General features: G+C 49.1%; 10 protein-coding genes across 10 annotated transcripts; 5 read left to right on the top strand and 5 right to left on the bottom strand.

Annotated features, from left to right (window-relative positions):
• Positions 1-53: 53 nt before the first annotated feature.
• Positions 54-1,423, bottom strand: BDV27DRAFT_169229 (cytochrome P450; the record flags this gene model as incomplete). Its single annotated transcript, XM_032074979.1, has 5 exons — positions 54-182; positions 252-332; positions 377-454; positions 519-1,212; positions 1,278-1,423. The coding sequence occupies 5 exons, from the start codon at positions 1,421-1,423 to the stop codon at positions 54-56; spliced, it is 1,128 nt and encodes a 375-aa protein (XP_031921814.1).
• A 1,502-nt stretch (positions 1,424-2,925) lies between these two features.
• Positions 2,926-3,849, bottom strand: BDV27DRAFT_169228 (phytanoyl-CoA dioxygenase family protein; the record flags this gene model as incomplete). Its single annotated transcript, XM_032074978.1, has 1 exon — positions 2,926-3,849. One exon carries the CDS (start codon positions 3,847-3,849, stop codon positions 2,926-2,928), a length of 924 nt encoding a protein of 307 aa, XP_031921813.1.
• A 456-nt stretch (positions 3,850-4,305) lies between these two features.
• Positions 4,306-6,306, top strand: BDV27DRAFT_163306 (uncharacterized protein; the record flags this gene model as incomplete). Its single annotated transcript, XM_032073531.1, has 3 exons — positions 4,306-5,118; positions 5,172-5,493; positions 5,552-6,306. 3 exons carry the CDS (start codon positions 4,306-4,308, stop codon positions 6,304-6,306), a joined length of 1,890 nt encoding a protein of 629 aa, XP_031921812.1.
• A 671-nt stretch (positions 6,307-6,977) lies between these two features.
• On the top strand, positions 6,978-8,567 carry BDV27DRAFT_163305 (amino acid permease-domain-containing protein; the record flags this gene model as incomplete). The annotated part of the gene is made up of 1 exon (XM_032073530.1): positions 6,978-8,567. The coding sequence occupies one exon, from the start codon at positions 6,978-6,980 to the stop codon at positions 8,565-8,567; it is 1,590 nt and encodes a 529-aa protein (XP_031921811.1).
• Positions 8,568-9,152: 585 nt separating this feature from the next.
• On the top strand, positions 9,153-10,354 carry BDV27DRAFT_169224 (SDR family NAD(P)-dependent oxidoreductase; the record flags this gene model as incomplete). The annotated part of the gene is made up of 5 exons (XM_032074977.1): positions 9,153-9,204; positions 9,288-9,689; positions 9,750-9,827; positions 9,878-9,935; positions 9,989-10,354. The coding sequence occupies 5 exons, from the start codon at positions 9,153-9,155 to the stop codon at positions 10,173-10,175; spliced, it is 777 nt and encodes a 258-aa protein (XP_031921810.1). The 3' UTR covers positions 10,176-10,354.
• A 990-nt stretch (positions 10,355-11,344) lies between these two features.
• BDV27DRAFT_169223 (FAD-dependent oxidoreductase) lies at positions 11,345-14,016 on the bottom strand (the record flags this gene model as incomplete). Its single annotated transcript, XM_032074976.1, has 5 exons — positions 11,345-12,062; positions 12,135-12,886; positions 12,953-13,323; positions 13,385-13,659; positions 13,715-14,016. The coding sequence occupies 5 exons, from the start codon at positions 14,014-14,016 to the stop codon at positions 11,345-11,347; spliced, it is 2,418 nt and encodes an 805-aa protein (XP_031921809.1).
• A 473-nt stretch (positions 14,017-14,489) lies between these two features.
• BDV27DRAFT_169222 (Zn(II)2Cys6 transcription factor) lies at positions 14,490-16,909 on the top strand (the record flags this gene model as incomplete). Its single annotated transcript, XM_032074975.1, has 6 exons — positions 14,490-14,578; positions 14,626-15,004; positions 15,076-15,277; positions 15,334-15,392; positions 15,459-16,787; positions 16,847-16,909. The coding sequence occupies 6 exons, from the start codon at positions 14,490-14,492 to the stop codon at positions 16,907-16,909; spliced, it is 2,121 nt and encodes a 706-aa protein (XP_031921808.1).
• An 820-nt stretch (positions 16,910-17,729) lies between these two features.
• On the top strand, positions 17,730-19,435 carry BDV27DRAFT_163301 (cytochrome P450; the record flags this gene model as incomplete). Its single annotated transcript, XM_032073529.1, has 4 exons — positions 17,730-17,937; positions 17,993-18,192; positions 18,244-19,239; positions 19,301-19,435. 4 exons carry the CDS (start codon positions 17,730-17,732, stop codon positions 19,433-19,435), a joined length of 1,539 nt encoding a protein of 512 aa, XP_031921807.1.
• Positions 19,436-19,807: 372 nt separating this feature from the next.
• Positions 19,808-21,172, bottom strand: BDV27DRAFT_169218 (Zn(II)2Cys6 transcription factor; the record flags this gene model as incomplete). Its single annotated transcript, XM_032074974.1, has 3 exons — positions 20,995-21,172; positions 19,997-20,933; positions 19,808-19,959 (listed from the first exon to the last, which is right to left on the bottom strand). Exons 1-3 carry the CDS (start codon positions 21,061-21,063, stop codon positions 19,808-19,810), a joined length of 1,158 nt encoding a protein of 385 aa, XP_031921806.1. The 5' UTR covers positions 21,064-21,172.
• A 365-nt stretch (positions 21,173-21,537) lies between these two features.
• Positions 21,538-22,430, bottom strand: BDV27DRAFT_169217 (NuoB/complex I 20 kDa subunit family protein; the record flags this gene model as incomplete). The annotated part of the gene is made up of 4 exons (XM_032074973.1): positions 21,538-21,632; positions 21,712-22,067; positions 22,126-22,286; positions 22,368-22,430. 4 exons carry the CDS (start codon positions 22,428-22,430, stop codon positions 21,538-21,540), a joined length of 675 nt encoding a protein of 224 aa, XP_031921805.1.
• Between the last annotated feature and the right edge of the window lie 115 nt (positions 22,431-22,545).

Raw genomic sequence — 22,545 nt, 5'->3', positions numbered from 1 at the left:
AATTGAAATGTCAATATATTCGAAATGTACCAATGTACCATGTTATGCCAAGATCATGCGTGTGCTGCCTCGTGGAATTTGACAAGTACCTTGACCGAAGCTGTCGTGAGGGTATACTGATGCTTGGTCACTGCCTCCGGATCCAGATTCCCAATCTTGTTGTACCTCTGTAGTAATGCAAACTGCTTCCCTAGTCAAATTCTCGGTCCACCGTTGAAAGGTAGGTACTCCCAACCGTGCTTACTACCAACCCACCTCTGCGGCCGAAACTCATTCGCGTCATCGCCCCAAATATCCTTGCGCCGGTGCATAATATTCACATTATAAACCACCTCTACTCCCTTTGCGAATATAGACTGGTGTCATGGCCATCGACGCCACCTCCACGAGGCAACTTAGTGTTTCGGGTGGCACGTCGGCCATTTTCAGGCACCACGGGAGGTAGGCGAAGGGCCTCCGAGAGGACGTATTGGAAGATGGCTGCATGCCTTCAGGGATTCGAAGGTAATGGATGACACGTCCTCTGAGTATGGGCCAAAAGTCTCGATAATGATCTTGTGGAGCTTGGAGTAATAGCCAGGATGACGGGCACGCAAGAAAAAGGTCCAGCCCAACAGCCCAGCGGTAGTGTCTCGCCCGGCAAGCAGGATATTCAGGAGCTGGCCGCGCAGCACTATGGGATCCTTGGTGGTCTTGGCAAGCTCACGAAGGAAGACGAAAGCTTCCTCTTTAGAGTCATGGTTCCCTGAGGATTCTTGCTCTTCGCTTAGCGCTTGCTGAATAAAATAACCCGCGAATTGGTGCACTGTTTTGCAGTCGCCGGCAAAGGACTTGGGAGAATATAGGAAGTGCAGATATATGAGCACGGTCTTGAGAGAGATGGTGTTGGCTCTATCAAACGCGCGTCCAAAGGATGTCCAATATCTGCCATTTGTGCCTTCCCTTGCCTTATTTCCAGCATCATCCGTTACCCTTGTAGCGTTGGGGCCACCCACTAACTGTGATTCAACGTTCTGCCCGAACAGAAACTCAGTTGCAGAGCCAAGCGTGAGGTTAAAGAAGAGAGGGGCCAGGTCGATCGGGATCATACAAGAGCCGTCGGTACCGTGCTGGAAGCGATTTAACACATGCTGAACAAGTACCTCTTCAAGCTCGAGGTTGGAGATTTGACTTCGTGTAAACTGTGGCCGTAAAAGCGCACGGTGGTGTTGCCTAATACACGATGGAAGTTAAGAAAAATACCTTGGTTTGCGTTGATGTATCGCGTATACCATTACTTACCGTCGCTTGTAAAGATCCCGCGGCCAAGCAGCGCACCGAGGGTGTGGGCACGGAAAAGACCCATCTCGAAGCCATTAAATTGCGTAGCAAGTATAGCCTTGATGTTTCCGGGGTCGACCGTGGAGTGGTACCAAATACCCATGTTCTACACCCAGGTCGAGGGACAGCTCATCTCTCGGTATACGACTTGGCCATCATTCTGAAGGACCTGGTACTTCGCTGCCCTGGTCATACCAATCACGCTGTCGAGACCGAGGGGGAACTTGCTAGGCCTCGCATAAACAGGTATGCAGCCGAGTCCCTTGGCCAAAAACCAGTGATTCAGCTCGATGTATGCCCCATCTGACAAAATACAGGATAGCTGCACTAACAAGAAAAGTAGAAGCAAGAGAGAAAACCATGGCGGTTGATTCGGTATCTGCCAATAACAGAGCTTCATACCACATGAGAGTCTTTGACTCTTTGCAATTGTAAGGTGGCAGGATGGTCGGAAATAAATATAGATGGGTCGCTCTCCACTAGTGTACCAACTCGATGGATTGCAATATTCGTCTTCCCTCTACTTCTTCTTGGCCCCGTAGCCCCGGTAGGTGAGTAATACCTATTAGTATAGAAGGTGGCATTCGGCACGTCGCTCCTGGGGTTCGGCTGACCGGGTCCGGGGCCGCAGGGCACCGAAAAAGTAGTAGAGGCGGGGAAGTGGCACAAAAGGACGAAAACTAATTAAATATCTAATTCAAATGGGGCTTTAATCTGCCTCTGAGTCTACGTCACCAGGTCTATCACAAGTGTGTAGCAGTGGGGAAGCTGAGTCTCCCCCGCTCTCCCTGCTTTCCCTGCTCTCGGCAGTGGATAAAGAGTGAGAGCCGAGTGCCGCACCCGTAGCTGCACAGGGTCTGCAGTAGCAGGAACGAGTTCTATGAACGCCATGGATTTACTGAAAACTCAGAAAGCCTGGGTTTATGATGTCCCGGGTACCATCTCAACAAAAAAGGTCGATATCCCGATGCCTGACCCCGGACCGGGAGAGGTTCTAATACGACTTTACGGGAGATCTGCCCAACTGAACCAATTGCCAAATTAGTTTTATATTTCGAATCACAAAACGCATGCCGGTGTTTGCCATTCTGGTCTAGGCGTTACGACGAACTGGGCAAGTTATAGTTGAAGAGTGTATGGGGTTGTCATCCAGAAACTTCTTCATGACACAACTAAGAAATGGCATAGTGGAGTAGTCTGCCTTTGCCAATTCCAAAGGGACAAGTCGGCCGCCACGAAGGTGTTGGCAAAATTGTCAACCTCGGCCTCGTTATTGGAGACCGGGTTGGCATCGAATGGATAGCAGGTGCTTGCAGTCACTGTCGTTCGCATCCCTCACTTCGTCCGCAACTCATATCTACGGCCATACTAATCCATGGAAGAGCCCTGTTTGACTGGAGCTGATGGCCTTTGCATCAACCAGAGAATTTCCGCCTATTACACCCCAGGAACTATTTTCAAAGAAAAAGAGGAACTAGTATTTAATATATGTTTGTAGAAGTAGCATTGCCTCTTTAATGATTGAATATAACCAGTGTAACCCAGTCAAGCCGGAAAGGCTTCTATATCAATAAGTGGAGTAGAAAACAGAGCGAGGTGTCACCCTCAAAGATCTCTAATATCCTGAAACTGGTCTTCTCCTGCCTTCATCCGCTCGACAACATCCTCTACACCAGGGAGGCCAATCTGGTCGCCGATTTCCGAGTAGTTGGCCTGCCACAGGCCGGGACTTCCTTTAGGGAATTGGGAACGAAATCCAATCATGCGCTGAGCGCGTAGCGACAACCCTTTGACAATTTCTTTTGGGGTAATATGAACGTAAGCCTCTTCAGGCGTGAGGAACGAAGCTTGCAGGGGAAATGAAACAGCCCTGCGATACTCTGAAGCTGTCTTGTTGGCGCCACCACCGTGGATCGTTTTGCCCAAAATTAGGCAAGCGTCTCCAGCCTTCATCTCTGCAGGGATGGTGTCATTGGGATCACCCGGGATGGAAAAATCTGGCCACTTGTGCGAGCCGGGGATGACGCGGGTCGCGCCGTTTTCCTCTGTAAAATCAGTCAAGGCGACCAGGAAGTTGATGGTTGCTTCCGGTCCATTAGGTCCCAGTTGGTTAAAAACCTGGAACTGATTCTGGTCCCGGTGTAGGACTTGTTCCTTATTCCCTGGCCCGATTTCGATAACCTGGGCGGTCGTAAGCCAGTATGTGCCCGTTTGAGGATGAAAAATGCGCTCTGCAATGTGGTGACAGAGATCATGGTCAAGGAGATAATCCCGAAATGTCTTGCTGCAAGTCGTAAGACCTGTCAGGCGCTTGGTGTTCACTCCATGAAAGCTCTTGATTCTTTCAGAGTTGTGCTTGGAGCCAGGGTCCAAGTTATGAAGCGGCTCGTCAAGATCTTTGTTCATATCCTTGACTTGATCCGGGGTCAGCAGCCCCTCGATGATAACGCCGCCAGCTTCTTTTAGCGCGGCGAGGATAGGTAGACTACCGTCGCTGGCAGGAACGTGCGGTATGCTTGGTGGAGACATTTTAGGACCAATTTCGTTGTGGTAATTTAATATATTTGATAGAAGATGTTGTAGCGAACAAGTATATGAGTTTTGCTGACAAGCCAGGTGAAGCTACTAGACTTGTTGGGCCAACTTGAAGCTGTAGACCGGATTATACGAACAATCTTTCAGAGACATATATACGGCTGAATAAAAAGTTAGCTTTAAAATGATGTTATACCCATAATAAACTACTCACTGGCTACGGCAGTTGTGTACTTCTTCGGCACTCGGTACACGGCTAACACAGGTGCCGCAGGGTACCGATGATCTCAGACTGTCTTGCTATTCAATAGTTATAAAGGGTCCAGTTGAATGTATTTTCGCTTACATCTGAGAGCCACACACTCCAATGTTGATTATTAACTAACTGCTGTCCGTTTTTTCTTTGACGAACTGTGTGCTAGCCGCTGCTATTATCCTCAAAGAGCTATCATGGCGCCAAGACATCCACGCCCTTCCACCGAACTTTATAATATCCCTGAGCAGCCAGATCCTAAACTTTACACTCAGGCCTCTGCCAGCGAAGGCTCAGACCGACTGATCTTCCTAGCTGGCCAATGGGGCATGAGAAACGGAGAGTTTGGCTCCACCATAAAGCAGCAAGTCGAATATTCCTTTGCAAACTTGAGAGATGCATTGAAGGCCAGCAGTGCCAGCCCCCAGGATGTTGTCAAACTCACATTCTATGTGGTGGACTGGCCATGGACTGAGGCTACAGAGAGCTTGGTGGAACCATGGATGAAGCTTTTCGCGGAGTGCACCGACAATTACAGACCACCTACAACTGTGATTCCCGTGCCAAAGCTGGCACAGGCCGAAGCGAAATTTGAGGTAGAGGCAATCGCCGCGATTGGTGGGCGCTCTAAACTGTTCAACTCAGAGCTTCGACAGACTGTACAGCCAAGTAACTTGATCTATGTGGATGCTGTTGTTGTTGGGGCAGGATTTAGTGGCACGCAAGCCGCCCATGACTTATCCCGCGCCGGCCTCAATGTCGCGCTGCTTGAGGCAACTCATCGAGTTGGCGGACGGAGCAAGACAATGCGACTAGCTAGTGGACCGGGTGTCGTGGAACTTGGCGCAACCTGGATCAATCAGTACACGCAACCCAAGATCTATGCCACAGTCAAACGGTTGGGTCTTCACCCGGTACACCAATATTTGGAAGGAGACGGAGTGTTACAAACACTTGATCGCAAAGTCTATCGGTTCGGAAGTCAGGATCAAGCGGGCAACAGCCCAGGGGTATGTTATTGGAGACATTTTGAGTGATGAATCTGCGCTGACGCCTCCGAAAGCTCTCTAGCGAAGACGGAAAATCTATGCAAGCATTGATTGAAGCAATCGAGTACGAGATTGAGAACAATGCATTGCTTGATATTAATAAAACACGCAGCTTCCCCGGCAAAGACGATGTGTCTGCGCTTGAGTGGGTGAAGAACAAGAAGCTGGGTGATTTCTCTCTTCAGGTTATACGAAGTATCACGACAGCGATGGTGGGCAGAGAGCCACATGAGATTGGCATCCACTATTTGCTGGATTATATCAAGTCCGGGGGAGGCTTCACTAGCCTCGCTAGCGATGACGACAAGGGGGCTCAACAAATGTTTATCCGTGAAGGTAAGTTGATGACTTGTGCATTCTCAAGACATGAATGAGAAATTAACAAAAGATCAAGGGACGTCGGCCATTGCACACGGCCTTGCAGCTGAGATGAGGCCTGGCTCAGTAATTGTCAACTGCCCGGTTGATGAGATCAATCAGCATGGCAAAGAGGTCATTGTCACTACAGCAACTGGTTTCAAATTCTCGGCAAAGAAAGTAATTGTTGCTGTGCCTACAAATACGTACGGCAAAATTCATTTTACACCTCCTCTGCCAAGCTCCAAGCGCTCCCTTGCTAGCGAGACTCTACCAGGTGTCTATGCTAAAGTCTTGCTCACTTATACCAGTCCTTGGTGGCGGGCTATCGGGCTTATGGGCAAGTTCCGTAGCCAGATTGGCCCAATTTGTTTCTCCTGGGAAGTCTCTAACTTTGAAGACAAGGCGTTTACGCTGGCACTGTTTATCGCAGGCGACAGAGCTGCTCAATGGTATAAACTGTCGCCGCTGAAGCGTCAACAGGCCGTCATTGAGCACTTGGCTGAGCTGATCGGCCCAGAGCATCGCCATCTGGCATTAGACGTGCTCGAGTATAACGCTGGTGAGTGGGTGGAGGAAGAGTGGATGGGCGGTGCACCGACGTCCGCGATGCCTCCAGGGTACCTTTCCAGGTATGGCGAAGATTTGAGGGCGCCGTTTAAAAATGTTCATTTTGCTGGCGGTGAAACTGCTCGAGAGTGGAAGGGTTACTTGGAGGGAGCTCTTCGTGCGGGCAGTCGGGCTGCGGATGAAGTGATTGAGCTGCTTGGAAAGCCTCAGAACAAACTGTAGGTAGTTGGATAGATGCCACAATAGCTCGCTTGCTTCGATGCATATAGATTCCCGTTCGCCTTTCCAACTCCATTTCGCAAGACATGAATAATCGCACAACATTGTAAGGCCATGAGGGTGTGTACAAACCCTATCATCCTCGTACCGTTTACACACGAGACATGGGAGATATTCCTGAATCTACTAGCGAAACTGGAAACGATACGATACAATACCGAAAGAAATGTCAAAACAGTACTTTAGTGCTTTTCAGCTAACCAACCACGGGTGCTTGGGGGGGAGGGGTGTTATGTGGAGTATGCTGGTCTAGACAAAAGTATTGTTTTGACACTCATTTTTATATCAGATTGTAAGTTTCAATCCCGGTGGAGATCCCCCGCATAGTTCCGATTTTGCAGCGAGTAGTTTGCGGGGGTGGCGTTCACCCATTTATTACAACTGCCAGCAAGGGACGGCACCCACGAAGGGTCGGCATTCGGCTGTTGCAGCGCTGCTAACGTTTGTGGCGCCTCTCACGCGACGGTGCCATTTCCAATGCCCACTATACCGTCCGATAAGCCTGACAGTGGCTCTATTAAAGCCCCAAGGATGTCTCATCGAGTTCTTATCTCCTCTGGCTGGTTCTTTTCCTCAGTAAATCAACAATTTAGCAACATTATACTCCCACAACAATGACGCCAATTGACGAGGCAAGCGATATGAAGATAACTGTATCCCATGATACGAATGTTGAAGAAAAGGCAGCAGCAGAAGGAGAAATCGGCATCAAACCGAAAGTCCACTTCAGTCTGCTGGGCGCCATTGGAGTCCAGTACTCGGTCACCAGTGCCCCGATTGCTATTGGCGCATATCTGTCGCTGGCTATTGGCCTTGGAGGCTCACCAGCATACTTCTGGGGGTTCTTCATGGTCGGGTTCTTCCAATTGTTCGTTTGCCTGGCTACTGCAGAGCTTGCCTCTGCGATTCCACATTCGTCTGGTGAGTTGAGCAAGCCCCTATACGCACAGCGCATCAGATATTGCAGGACTAACCAAAGTATCCCCCCCCAACAAAAAGGCCCAGCATACTGGGCCATCGCTCTCGCAAGCCCCGAATACTCCCGCGGCCTGGGCTACATTATGGGATGGTTGACAAATGCCGGCTGGTTCTTTGTATCTGCCGCCAGTACCCTGTATCCCGCGCAGATTACAATGGGTCTCATTGAAGCCGCGTTCCCAGACTTTACCGCAAAGTCGTGGCAAACATATCTTCTCTACGTATGCTTTGCGCTGCTATATCTGTTTTTCAATCTTCCCCGCATATTCCGTTCGGTCAACTTGTTGTTGCGGATCGTGGTATTTGCTGTCAATGGAACGGCGATTTATCTGTTGGTATCTCTCTTGGTACGAACTGGGCACAAACAATCAGCACAGTTTGTCTTTGTCGACTTTGTCAACGAGTCGGGTTGGTCCTCCAACGGCGTTGTCTTCTTCCTTGCCCTACTACCCGCTGTGGGTTGCCTCAGCGGCTTCGACAATGCCACGCATTTAACGGACGAGCTAGAAAACCCGAGAAAACAAGTCCCGCAAGTTATTCTGGGATCTTTTGTCATGAGTTACTTCACCGCGCTTCCCATGATAATCGTATACCAATTCTGCAACGTCGAACCAGGGAGTCTGCTCACGGCTCCTGGCAATCAACCAATCATCCAGCTTATGCTGAGTGCTTTTCGCAGCTTCGCCATGACTGCGTTTGGAACAAGTATGATTATATTCTGCTTCTTTATCGCAGGAACGTCGGCGCTGATTAGCTGGTCCCGCCTCTACTGGTCCTTCTCCGCTCAAGGGGCATTGCCGTTCTCGACTACCATGTCCAAGCTCTCCTCGCGCGACGCGTTGCCTGTCAACGCTCTCTGTTGGAACACCGCACTAATTTGTGCAATTGGTGCTATAAGTATTGGATCTACAACCGCGATGAATGCACTTCTCGGAGCCGCAAATTTGTGCATTCTGTCCACCTTTGCCATGGTTTTTGGACTGTTGCTGTATCGAGGACGCAAGTCGCTAGACCCGGAACGATGGTTTAATCTGGGGCGATGGGGCGATTTCATCGTCTTGATCTCGCTGTTGTGGGTAATGTTGATTTCTGTGATTCTATGTTTACCTTTGTATCTGCCTGTCACTCCTGAGGCCATGAACTGGACATCGGCTGTGTTCGCCGGTGTGCTTATTTTAGCCGGGGCTTACTGGCTATGCGTCTTTTCAAGGAAGACTTGTGGTTAAAAAAGAAGGATGTTATGCTGTGGAGATAGGACAAAGGGGAGGCCGTACCCATTGGCAGAACAGTCAGTTGTAAATTGCATACAGTCCCGTCTAGCAAGATAGCAGTCTATTCAGATGTCCACACCAACGCAGCTCCAATCCACTAGTTCAAGTTGATTCGGGTCGCCGGTGTTTTTTGCCCTAATGCTACACTTGCACTTACATCGAACCACTCTCGTAGATTTGGCATTACAGAACGTATCAACTGGGGTCAGGAGCAATGTTCAGGTTGCAACCGCGGCATTTGCGGGATACCGCCAAGGGTGCACGACTTCATACCGTAAACATTTGGCTAGGACATTAACGCAACTATTCGGCAACTAAGTACAAATCTGTGGATTACTCGGTGTCACTTGACCATTTCATCCCCAGCTTTGGGCGCCTCACCCCCACACTTCGGTGCTCGGCACTCGGCAGTCCTTAAGAGACAATGTAAGTCCAGGCTAACTCAATGGCCAAGGACATATTTTAACACCTAGGCGGTCAAGGAGTAATCGAAATCGATGCAGATACAGACCTGCTTAATTGAATTCAAGCTTTTGAGCCATGGCGAACTCTCTGATCGGAAAGAATGCTGTGGTCACGGGTGGCTCACGAGGTAGGTAGATGGCGGAACGTCGCTCGAGCCCTTCTGATCAACCTTGATGACAATGAGGGTTTAATGCTAAATTCATGTACCAGGTATCGGTGCCGCTATCGCCATTGAGCTCGCTCGACGAGGGGCGTCAGTTATGATCACCTATGTGTCATCCGCCAAAGCGGCGGAAAGCATAGCCGGTGAAATCAACAGCCAAGGCTCCGATGTTAGTGGGTATGCAATTCAAGCAGACAGTTCTAAGGCCATGGAAGCGGCCCTGCGTATTGTTGCTGAGTGCAGGAAGCGATTTCCCGAGGGCATTGACATAATAGTCAATAATGCAGCGGATGGTTCGGATGTAAATCTGACAGATCTGGCCGTGGACAATTTTGACCGTATCTTCCATACCAATGTGCTATTTCCCATGCTTCTCCTCCAGCAGGCTCGGTCGCAACTGAGAAAGAAGGCAAGAATTGTTAACATCAGCTCTACATCGGCACGGCGGAGTAAGTGTATAAGCCAAAACGGACGTTGTGCTACATTGACCGCTAAAAATGATGGGCAAGGCTTTCCTTCAGCAATTACATACGCCGCATCTAAAGCAGCCCTTGAAAGTATCACAAGGTCACTGGCAAAAGAGCTCGGTAATTCCAAGTATTCACACTGGCCGATATATAGTTCTAACGAATCTCAGGTCGAGAGCTCGACTGCACGGTCAATGCTGTTAATCCCGGTCCGGTAAATACCGACATGTAAGCTTTGTCTTATCCAGTGCACCGAATTCCACTGACACATGCCTGAATAGGTGGAATAATACGGAGGGGCCCGAGTTGGACGCTGTAACACAGAGGATTACGATGGAAACGGCTGCGGGCTCTCGCATTGGTGAGACAAATGACATTGCACCGATTGTAGCGTTCTTATGTGAGGAGCAGTCAAGATGGGTAACTGGAAGCACTGTATGTGCGAATGGCGGTTTAGTTATGGTATAGTCGCTAGCTTTATAGGAGGATGTGGTTTTCAACAACGCTTTGATGAGCAGGGCAATTCTCAGTGGCTAATAACAAACCAGTACACAATGCTATCCTCAAAACATTTTGTACCAAAATAGGCCATAGACACATGTGAAAAGTATGTTGTAGCTTTCGGGGATAAAGCGTGTGGATGGAATCCCGAGACCCGTTTCCTGACAGTGGACACGCCACTAGATAACATATTGTGGCGTGTTAGCAATATATCGAAACCATACATTGACGAATTTGACTTACTGGAATAAACATGTAAGGGGCTTCTCTCTCATAGCGCTGCTATGCCGTATTTTCTTCTACACCGGCTAATAACTATCGCGGATGGTGCGATGGGTGATCATCAACATGAAAACAAAGTAGAACTATAGGAAAGGGTTCCCATTCAAGCAGTATTAGTTATTATGGCCTCTTTGTGGCACTTGAGCTTGACCAGCCGAACCGGGCCCGCGGAATTCGGTCACTACCGTACCAGGGAGGGTGGGTTCTTGACATACCGGAATTGATCACCTAATGCACATCCCCACCTGGTGCACAAAAACCATTATGTTCACTGAAATATGGGATTAACCGGTCAAGGCGCTACCGCAGTGTCACGTGTGCAAAAGATAGCCAGTACAAAAACCAGCGAGTACTTAACCACCAGTAATCGAAAACCCTTATTCGCTATATAGAGAGGCTTACTGAATGCGGTTGATATCCTTTGTATGAGATACTTAGGAACTTTGCTATGGAGATTACTGGAAAGAGGCCTAGAAAAATACTAGCCTGACTGCTGGTTATGTAGGCGGCTCACACCCTATGATCGTATGTAACAGATTGCTAGTTACAAAGCATTATTTGCCTCCATACACAATGCCCGCATCGATCTACCTATGTGCAGAGGTGGGCCCTGACACCTTCCCGGTACAAAAGAGCTATCAAATACCTCGGAGACGACTCTTCGTAAAAAATACGTAATTAATCGAAGGGTAGACCCTGACGAGATCCTATTCAGATGATCCCTTGATCTAAACCTGCCTAGATTAAACTGCAGTTCTATTATTATTGAACACGGTTTATCACTAGTTATATGATCGTATCTTACAAGGCACACGATTCCCCACGAATCCAGAACGCTACGAACTGCGATTCTCTTAGGCCATCCGGTCCAGGATCTCCTCTCTCCAGCCCCAGCCAAGCGCAAATGCAGCCCCTGGACCAAAGGCACAGGTCGTCCCCACCAGGCCACAGATAGCTTTGCACCAGGAAACCGAGGCTCCGAGCTGCTTCAGCTCGCGAAATTTCAGCGCAAGCCACACAAAACCACTAGCCATGGAGATCACTTCGTCGTACTGGAGGAATCGTGCTATTCCCCCGGCGAATGAGGTAACAGGCTCCAGATGACCCCGGAGACCAGGCAGGAAGATACTAGCAAAAGAGGCACCTGCCGGGACCGAGAATCGAGCATGAACGAACGTGAGACCAGAGACGAGGGCAAATGTGCGGTATGCATAGCGGACAAACCGCATATTCTTGCGGGCTTGCTGTTGCGGTTCTTCTTGCTGTGGGCGATCCTTTACGAGAAGGCGCAAAGACCCTTGTAGCAGAGGAACGATTACGGGAAACAGCTGCCAAACTGCGTTGTACCAGCGACGGGACTCCACTGTCGGGGCCAGGAAATTGGCAAATGTGGGAGCATAGTACCCCGCGACCATGGCGATGAGAAGGGAGCTCGAGGCTTCCGATTGCACCTGGTGCTTAGATCCCGGAAGCAGTTTAGAAAGGGGTGTGCGGATGTGTTCCAGCGCGTAGTAGATAGGAGCAAATTTTCCAATTCCCTTTAGCTGAAAGCCAATCCCAATAGTTACGGGGCTGTTGTGAGCCTTTGTGTTAGTCACTGGTGGTCTCTGAAAAGGCGATAGAGGTAGGATAAAATCTACTCACAGCAAGACCTCGCGCCAGGAGTGGCCTTGACGGTAACTCTCCAGTAACCAGATCCCATAGAGCGGGCCCAAGTCGGTCATGAAGGACAGCATTTGAACCCGGGAATGCGGATCAGACCCACTAATAGATGGTAAAAAACATGTGATGAGGGGCCTGAACAAGTTGTCGAGGAGCGGGATATGGTAGATAGGCCTGTGCAAGCTGAGAACCTCTCCATTACTTGCAGTCCAGGCTCCCTGGGCAAATAATGGCAGCATAAGGGGCTTGAGGTGGGTGAGCAAAGTTCCCATTGTAGCCTGAGCAGCAGTGTAACAACCGAGAAGGGGAGCAGTGGCAAGCGCGCGGCTCCATCCTTGATCCTCATTTACGGCGTGGCTGTCCGAAGATTTGTACGGCATGGAGCATTGGAGCGATTTCGGCGGCAGAGGCTCACAGTCAAGCTTCGCAGCTGCAACAATCCCGGCAGACGTCTTGTCAAGCAGATAACTGGTGAGATATGGGAGGAGATATAACCCAATAAGTTTCTCCTTAATACCTGCCAGAGCCTCTATTCGGGTCAACTCATGAGCTGAGAGCCAGATGTCATCCACGCGCTTTTGGCGCGGCTTCTGCCATTGTTGCAGGCAATGATGAATATCATTGACGCCAATCATTGCTTTAGGAGAACCATGGGCTAGTGCAGAGAGACTGTTTGCAAGCGATGCAGCGCTCTCAATTGCGCTGTTCCCGCCCTGTCCAAGATTGGGCGTCATCTGTAAAACAAAGAATTAGAGATGAAATGGGCCAAGCATTTCGTTATACGCAAGATATATACGCACCTTGTGGGCAGAGTCACCAATGCAAACGTATCGGTCGACGGACCAATGTTGGTATAGGGCCTCCTCTAACGGGACAAAGGTCCGCACTATTGCTCTCTGGTAAATTTCGGCAAATGCCACCTCTCGGGTGATGGCTTTGTGTAAATATGGAGCCACGTGGTTATCAATGTCGTTTTGACTGTACCGGGGCATCTGAGATGCAGGATACTTTTGACCCATCCTCGTGAAGAAAAACCAAAATACACGACCTTCTTTACCGATGATTGTGAGGAGCGAGTACCCCTCGGCGAACGTGCGATGGATATCGCCTGGTGTTAGTCCCGGGGTGGCCGTGGAGATGCCGAATACGCAGTTGTATTCAGATGTCATCACTGCCCCTACTGAGTTAGCCAAGCCGTGTGCGAGTGCAGGTCGCTCTAGATTAAAACGTACAGGTCCTTTCCTTCCGGGCCTCCTCCCTGAGTCCTCGAGATTCCATGTAATGCCACATTTGCTCCCTCACAGTACTACGTACCCCGTCAGCTCCGACAACCACATCGCCCTCGAAAATGGAGTCGTCCGCACAGTGAACCATGACCTTCTCGGGGAGATGCTCCACCTTGGTCACCTTTTTGTTCACCAAGACCCGATCTCGCCGATCCTTAAGGTGCTCATACAAAATAGCAAGCAAGATCTGCCGATCCAGGAATGCAGTGGGGTAGCCATGTCTATGGCAGGTTAGTGCCATTCAAATCACAGACCTTGGGGTAAGAGTAATCCTACCTCTGATGTAAGATGAGAGGAGCCTCCGTATTCGTGATACAGCGTCCAGCATCAGTCCACGTGAATGCTCTGCGAAGGGGCTCAACCACGTCGAGGACATCGTCATACATGCCGAGTTGATCGAGAATACGTGCTCCGTTGGGAAGAATGCCAATAGATGCACCTACCTGCGGCGCGATATCGGCATGGCACTCCAGCACAACAAAATCGATGTTGTTTCGAAGAAGACAGTGAGCAAGGGTTAGACCCGCGATTGATCCGCCCACAATTACCACACGAAAGTTCGGTCTCGATGGCTCCATTGCTTCGATAGCTCTCTACCGTTCAAATGAATCTTGGAGCTATGCCAAAGATTGATTAATCTACGGAAAACTCGAAAACCGTTGGAGGTTGTCGGTCTTCAGGCGCCAGCCGCAACATGGTTTATATATGATGACTATTGACAGGCTAACATCAGTAGGCATGCTGAAAAGCCGGGACAAGACTCTCGGCTTTGATGCTGCTCCACTGAAAATGGATCATTTAGTCGGAAATGAAACCAGTAGGTGCACTCGCGTAGAGAAAATAGGAGGATATTGGACCAGGTTAAACTGTCGATCGCGGTCCCGGTGGGTCCAGGAGAAGCGAGAAAGCCGAGAAAGCCGAGAAAGTCGAGTTTCGTAAATACCAGAAATCCGGCACTGATTTGCCACTGGTTTCGCCCTCTTCTCGGGGTATTACTTGGGTGTATTTTTTCTAACAATTGTTCATTCAGTCCCCATTCCATACCGCTTCAATGCAAACGTCTCGTCCAAGGTTTGATCGTAAGCGAAGAGACCAAAAACCTCGGGTTTTACTATCCTGTACCAGATGTAGAGAGAAGAAGTATGTCTTCGAGATTCTTAGATCGCTTACCATTAACGGCTTTGCAGGCTAAAATGCAATCGGGAGCTTCCCTGTGCAAACTGTCTGAAACGGGGCCAGAATGCGGGCTGCCGCTATGTTGCAGAGCGACCGAAGCATAGCAGTCCACAGGAAAGGTCTAGCATAGACCATCGCCTGCAGTATCTCGAGCAAAGATTATTAAATTTGGAAAGAAGGCGTTCACTAGATGACCGTTCTTCATCCACACCAGAAGACGGCCGCATTCATGCTCGCCAACAACACGATATCTATCCTCGGGATCCGGAAATGCAGACAGAGTCTGAAGCTGGCCGAGGCCCAGATCCTGTAGCTGGGCTCCTACTATATGAAAACAATGGGACTAGATTCATCAATCCAAGTCACTGGCAAGCGATCATGAACAATGCAGTATGTAGTACCTGTATTCTGTTGAGGCTCGGTTCCTCAACTGCTCTGATGGGCACTGACATGTTTCACAGGCTCGAGAGCTGAAGAAAGATGGTTATGATACTAACGACGACCAAGAGACAGCGGCGGTACGCTCCAGCACAGAATGCCCTGTCTTGCTATTGGCAATCCCACAGGTAATGAGCGTTGCGGATCTTCTCGCTGCATTACCACCCCGCCAAACGGCGGATTCATTGGTTCTCCGCTGCTTAGATTCCAAAGAACCATCACTCAGTATGGCCGCCCCGTACCAATGCTTGTTTATCCGTCTTATATCGAACGTGCACTAGTTAGCTATCTAACAGGTTTTGTTCTAGTCAGCATTCATGTTCCGACATTTAAACAAGAGGTAGAGTGCCCCAGTATGTTTATGCTTGATGTATGAACAAGGTACTCATGCGAAACCCTCAAATAGTACCTCGAGTTCTGGGAGAACCCTTCCGGGGTCTCTCCTTCCTGGCTTGCATTATTGTATGGTGTATTGTCCTGTGCAGTTTACATCGAGCACATCATGAACCCGGCAGTAAGCGAATGCGGATTGCCGGGGATCTTCCAAAAATATCGAATGAATTGTGCGGTCGCCTTAGCCAAGTCAAACTTCGTGGTCCCTGGGCAGTATAAAGTCGAGGCTGCCATTATGTACCTCGGTATCGAGTATTTGCAGAGCAATACCCTCAAGTCAGGAATCTCAATGCTAGTCGGGATTGTCTCGCGTCTGGCAATCACAATGGGATACCACCGCGACCCGCGGCCATACCAACCCCAGATCTCGAGCTTTGAGGCCGAGATGCGCCGTAGAGCATGGCTTGTATTGCTGGTCACTGACTCCATCGTCTCTAGGCAGACGGGGCTTCCTCGGGTAATCTACCCCGGGATAGGTGATATCACTCGCCCGCGCAATCTCCTTGACGAAGATTTCGGTCCTCACACCCGCACCCTTCCACCTTCTCGTCCTGAAGATCAGATCGACAGCAATATCACATACATGTTAGCAATGGAGCAAATGTTAGCTGTCGCGGGTGAAGTTACGAACACAGCCTCAGGATTCGCCTTGGAGCCCAGGAGAACGCTCGAACTGAACCAGCAATTGGAAAGAATCCGAGATCAGTTACCTCAGGCTTTTCGCATGCCGCCACCAGAAACGATCGTTTCTGATGATGCAACTGTTATCCAAAAATATGGCTTGGAAATGATATACCAACACGCGCGGTGTGTTTTGCATCGACATTATCTAGTAACTCCACGGTCGGAAGACCAACACCAAGCCTTCCGGTGGGCATGTGTCGATGCGGCTCGACAGATCCTAGCATTTCAGTCCGAACTTTTCCAAGGTATCCTGGGAAAGCCCCGCAATCGGCATCGGGTGTGGTTTGGTGCCTCACGTTCAATATCTGACTGCATGACTGCCGCCATGGTGATATGTCTAGAGGTCATCAATCAGTCACAGCGTAGCCAATATCACCATGGTATCGTGCGGGGTGAGCTTATCCAGTTACTGAAGACGTCTCACACGTCCTGGAAGTTCTCCCTGCGACCATCGCTGGAGACGATGAAAGCTGCCGATATAGTCGCCACGATGCTACGTCTTCTAGGCGCGGGTGGTGTTGATACTCCGCCCACTATTCCAGGCGATGGAGAACAGCAACCCATTTCAGCAGACAATGTAGACAATGTTGCAAAATCTACTCCCACGCGGATACATGAAATGCTGAACGGTGACTTTACTTTAGAGATGTTTGACTGGGTAAGAACTCTGTTTCTGATATTCCGGCGTCATCTCCAGCCAGCTAATCATGACGGAAGGCCCTCTGGGATCGTGAGATGCAAGACCTGCATGGGCTTGTATCAGAAACGGGAGGAATTTGAACCATCTAAGCGAGGTGAGCATTGCTTCCAGAGGTGGCAAAAACAAGATGTAAATAATGGGAAGGTTTAGTTCCGGTGGGCGACGTTCACCAAGATATGTTTAGGTCCCCATTGATGCATGTGTACATGTAACTCTGTATGTGTATGACTATTAAGTATAGCTTTTCCCTCCAGAACAATCACCGGTCAAGGGGAGTTGGAAGCCAGTTACAATGTTTTTAACATTATGACTTGATCATACACACCTGTCCTTTTTTTTCCTTTTTTTTTTTTTTTTTTTTTTCACGATGATATCCTTACAATCACGGTGGCAACTCGACCATTCCGCCATTTTTTACCAATATTAAGTGACAGAGATAGGGCCGAGTTTGGCCTCATACGGGAGAGGACTTATCAGAGATAAGCAACTGGTGTAAAAGTTTAAGAAAGTAAAGGTAGATCGCTGCATGTATGCCCAACGACAACTGCCATAAAAGACGAGGCCAATCGACTTCACGTGGATGAAGTTAACGGATCATCATGACGCGGGAAGTGGGGATAATCGTGCTGAAGAAAGTTTCTTTCGTCGGCCCAACATGTAGTTGATCGACTATAAACGGTCCGAAATCCTTCCCCGTGGGTGAGTGTTGAGGAATTAATAATGTTGTTCATGGTGGTTGATCAGTTCGTATAAGCGGGGGGGGTTTCCCCACCTGAACCTTCACTAGAGCCATTATATGAAGGAATATTCCGAGCATTGCTCCCCCATTTATGAATCCAAGACACCTTTCTTCTTCCCAGTATCCAGGTCAATTCAATCCATTCGACTTTCTGGTTGAAGATGGGCTTAGTCGAGCTGTCCCTAGAAACCCGCTGGTTGATCGTCGGCGGTCTTCTCGTCCTCTACTTCGTGAAAAAGTTTCAAACGTACTATCGTCTCCGAAAGTTCAAGGGCCCACTTAGCTGCGGTTTCTCCAGTTTTCTGCACACCAAGGCGGTGCTCAGCTTGCAGTGCGAAAGATGGTATAAAGAGATGACCGACAAGTACGGTGGGTGATTTGATGATCGCTTCGGGCAGCGTCTCGGTCTGATAGGATTCTGTAGGCTCCGTCGTGCGCATCGGCCCAAATGCACTCATCACCTCATCGCCAGAGTTATGGGCTCATATTAACGCGGTCCGGTCGCCATATAAAAGGTCGGACTGGTATTACCATGCGGCTCGATTCAAGCCAGGCGAAGATCACGTCTTCAGTGAGACGAATAACGAGAGACATGACCAGAGGCGGAAGCAAATGTTAATGGGAGTCGGTATTCCTTGAGGCGCTGGCTCGTTCCATCAGCTGATTCTTTCTTAGTATTCCGGAAAAGAGAATCTGTCGCTAGAAGCGGATATCGACCTGCGAGTGCTGGATTTTCTAGATCTCATTCGCAGCCGATATCTCTCCACGGAAGACAGTCTAAAGCCGATGGACCTGGCGAAGAAAGTCCAATACTTAACCCTGGATGTGATCAGCACGGTCGGCCTGGGGAACAGCTTCGGTATGCTCAAGGCCGATAAGGATGTCAATGACTACATCAGATCTGGAGAAGAGGGACTCTGGATGTCGAACTTCTTTATGGGTACGGGTCTACACTGGATCATGCAAATTGAGTGGGTTGGGAAGCTTCTCGGACCCTCCACGAATGACGCGACAGGCTTCGGGAAGATGATGGCCACGACCGGGCAGATGGTGGCGAAGCGACTACACAGCCCGACCGATGCGAGGAGTGACATGCTTGCTTCGTTTATCCGACATGGGCTAATCGGCAACGAACTATGGATGGAGGCATTTGAGCAGGTTCTGGCCGGATCCGACACCACGGCATCAGGCATCCGCGGCATCCTACTTTGTCTATTTTCAAATCCGCGAGTGTATAAGAAGCTGCAAGCTGAGGTTGATGGCGCGGTTCAAGATGGCAGGGCACCATCCAGCGGGATCATTTCTGACGCCCAACTGCGACGACTCAAATACCTGCAGGCGGTGATCAGGGAAGGACTGCGGATCTTTGTCCCGGTCGTCAATATCTTCGCGAGGGACGTACCGTCTGAAGGTGACGAAGTAACCGTGGATAGTGAATCTGTTACAATCCCTGGTGGCACTTGGATTGGGTATTCTGCGCTGGGCATGCATCACAACAAGGCCACCTATGGGGAAGATGCGGAACTTTTCAGGCCGGAACGATGGCTAATTGACGACAAAGATCACCTGGCGAATATGACGAGAGTCAACGATCTTATATTCGGTTACGGTCGCTGGAAATGTCTCGGCCAGACTGTTGCATTAATTGAAATCGGCAAGACAGTTTTCGAGGTACATGATGAGTTCCCTCTCCTGAACATAGTCGCTCTTCACATACTGACTTTGCTGTAAGGCGCTGCGTAACTTTGATTGGGCGCTTGCCAATCCAGAACAACCGTGGCGTAGAAAGAACGTCAATGGCCTTTTTGCCGTGACCGACATGTGGGTTACAGTGACTGCAAGGGAGAAGCTTAGTAGCGGTCCCTAGGCATGATATTCCTGGCGAGATATATGAAAATGATAGAGCACAGTTCGGGTCCAACACTTGTTTCGTGTGAAGTTCGCTCGATTGCACAGGTTCCCAGAAGAGCTCCCATGAGTTTATCTTAGGAACAACCTAAAGCCGCACCTGCTGTGATCGACATTATTAGGCTGCCGGCAAAGTGTGGATGAAACGGTGTGTCTGGTCATAATAAGTACTTCAAACACACATCGAAGTGGGCTATCAGGGTCGGGTATTAAATTTCGTATACTAATGGATGGATGAGTGTAAATATCTCAGCATCAACAATGGTGTATAGCGAATCGGCGGTGCTCATGGTAACAAACAAGGGTGGTCTTTTTCTCCCCCTTGCTTCCCTTAATGTCGCTCTTTCACTGTATCGAGAGCCCAGGCTACAGAAGGTTTCCATTCCGGGCTCAAAGTCGTGACAATGACATTCATCACGCGCTCCCCCCATGATGCAACCCACCAGCACTTTCTCAGCCGATGCAGGACTACACAATAGTGTGCTATGATCACCAATGCAAACGGATTCGAAGTCTGGACTAAGTATGAATGTCTCCGGTACGTCGCAGATCCACATGAAGGCCCTCGAAACAATGTCTCCAGTGCCATCTAGCTCCATATATAGCTTTTCGAGACAGGCAATAGTATCGGCAAATACTTGGTAGAGTTCATGCGTTGGCGAGTACACAGTATTCAGTAGTTCATGGAGAGCGTTGATCACCACGCGGGAAGAGGAAGATAGACTCGACTGTACTTCCTCAACCAGGAGAAGGCCGCCTATTTCGCTGGTATGAACCTTGTCCATCGAGGGTGTGGCGAATTTGATCATTTTGCGGCTAAGCATGAATATCTCAACCAGCTCATCTAGCGAATTGGCTTTGGTTTGATGTTGCGAGGTCATGGCGAGAGGGAAGCCAAAGGCAAAGCCAATCAAGAGACTCGAGAGAGCAAAGCTTACATTGGGGTCTGGCGGCTCCACATAAACCCCGATTTTCGTGAACATCTTGATTGCTTCGCTTTGGTGCTGTTCTGCGGCTTCGACCAAGATCTGTCGTTCATTGTCATGGCATTCGCTAGTAATAGCTAGATGTAATGCTGAGACAGCAAATATGCCATGCATTAGGTGAGGACAAGATAAAGCCTTTTCAGGAATAACGGTTTGCCACACTCGGGAATCCGCATGATTGCGAGAGATGGTGTGGCAAGTCGATGTTGTCCAATTGAGAAGCAATCTCAGATGGGGGATGTTGAACTGGCTCATAGAAGTCGACGCTTCATGGCCAGCACGCAGGGTTTCAGGAGGGCTAGGATGGAATTCTAATGCCCCGTCTCTTTCTAGAAGTATCCTTTCTGGCTCTGCTGCTGTGGCGCCACCGCTGGTACCGTTATTGGTCCAGAGCCATGGGCCAGGAGTAGCATACCGACAAATGTCCCGCCTATTCTCACAATTAGAACATTGTGGCCGCTTTTCATCGCACTGTAACAGTCAGATCATGAGAACTACTTCCATAGAACAGTAGATGGCACACGAATAATACCTTGACACTTCGGCGTTTACATTGGAAACATCCATGTCGCGATTTCGGCTTCCTTCTACTTGCGGTCATTGCGCGGCATTAATGCATACATTTAATTAGGTGTAGGCTCATAAGCTTGATAGCGTTAAAAGGGGTTAGCTAGCCAAACATCACGTCGCCAGAAGAAAAACGTCCGACGCGGAGAAACTCTGCACACTTGCTGATGGGTTTTCCAGTTGAATATTTTTGTTTTGTTGCCCGCCAGATGCTTACTAATCACATCCACAACTTCAATGAATGTAGTGACTGGAATGTGCCCAAATATAAACTATTAACACAATACTTTGCATTTGTGGGTTTCCATAGATTCTTTAAATTTCTGAAATAATTCTGTTCAAAGATATCCCGATCGAAAGGAAGTCCTCGTCTGTTGACCAAACATGATATGGGTCTCTCAATGAGTGTATGACAGGCAAAATGCGGGAGATATATTTACGACTATGTATATATCGCACAACGGGTGTCGATAGATTCAATTAGCTGGACGGACACACAACGTGGGCCTTAACGCCGATACCACATGCGTGTCACTTTTCTGTGCCTCATCTTCTTCTGGATCTGGAAGATCCCGTATAGTAACGCCTCAGCTGTCGGTGGGCCTGTAACCGTAAACACTTGATGTTCTGGCAAAGAGGAGAAAGAAAGAGAAAGAGTTATGGATAGATTCGCAAAACCTACATCCAGGAACGTAAATATCCACTGGGATAATCCGATCGCAGTCCCGAACCACAGAATAGCTATAATGATAGTATCCGCCCCCAGTCGCACAGCTACCCATACTAATTACATATCGTGGTTCTGGCATCTGATCATAGACTTTTTGTAGGGCAGGCGCCATCTTGTTGGTGAGTGTGCCAGCGACAATCATCAGGTCTGACTGTCTCGGAGAAGCTCGAAATAATAGACCGAGACGATCTCCATCGTATCGTGGGCCGGCAATATGCATCATCTCCACGGCACAGCAGGCGAGTCCGAAGGACATGGGGTATATGGAACCCTGCCGGGCCCAATTCACGACTTGGTCAAGGGTTGTTCTGACGGATGTCAGCCATGATGGTTTTGTGAATGAGGGGCGACGTCTGGGGTACAGACAATGCATATTGGACCGGACTATTGGGTGCCTCTTGACTCGGCAAAGGAATATCTTGCCTGGGCTTTCCGCTTATCGTAAGGGAGGACTGGGATCGCCGGTTTCTTATACGTTCGAATCTTGTAGTTGATACCCGGAGGGCAAGGAGCTGTTGGGCGATGACCTTTCGCCCTGGATATGTAGATTCACGTTAAAACCTGAGCATTCCAGTATAGTAGCAGTTATGTTGAGAACGGCAACCCACCTTTGAACATATTTGTAGCGATTTGCGAGGCAGATGTAAAAGCGATTTCAGTCTCGGGATCATACAAGCGAGATTAATTCAAGACTACTCGAAGGAAGTCGGAATGACAACTTGAGAGTCTTTCTATAGATTCTGGCATTTCAATTTTTCTTTTTCTTTTTTTTTCTCTCTCTTTTTT

This window comes from Aspergillus caelatus (assembly GCF_009193585.1).
Source record: "Aspergillus caelatus strain CBS 763.97 unplaced genomic scaffold BDV27scaffold_311, whole genome shotgun sequence".
NCBI lineage: Eukaryota > Fungi > Ascomycota > Eurotiomycetes > Eurotiales > Aspergillaceae > Aspergillus > Aspergillus caelatus.
This window is presented reverse-complemented; position numbering and strand designations above follow the sequence as displayed.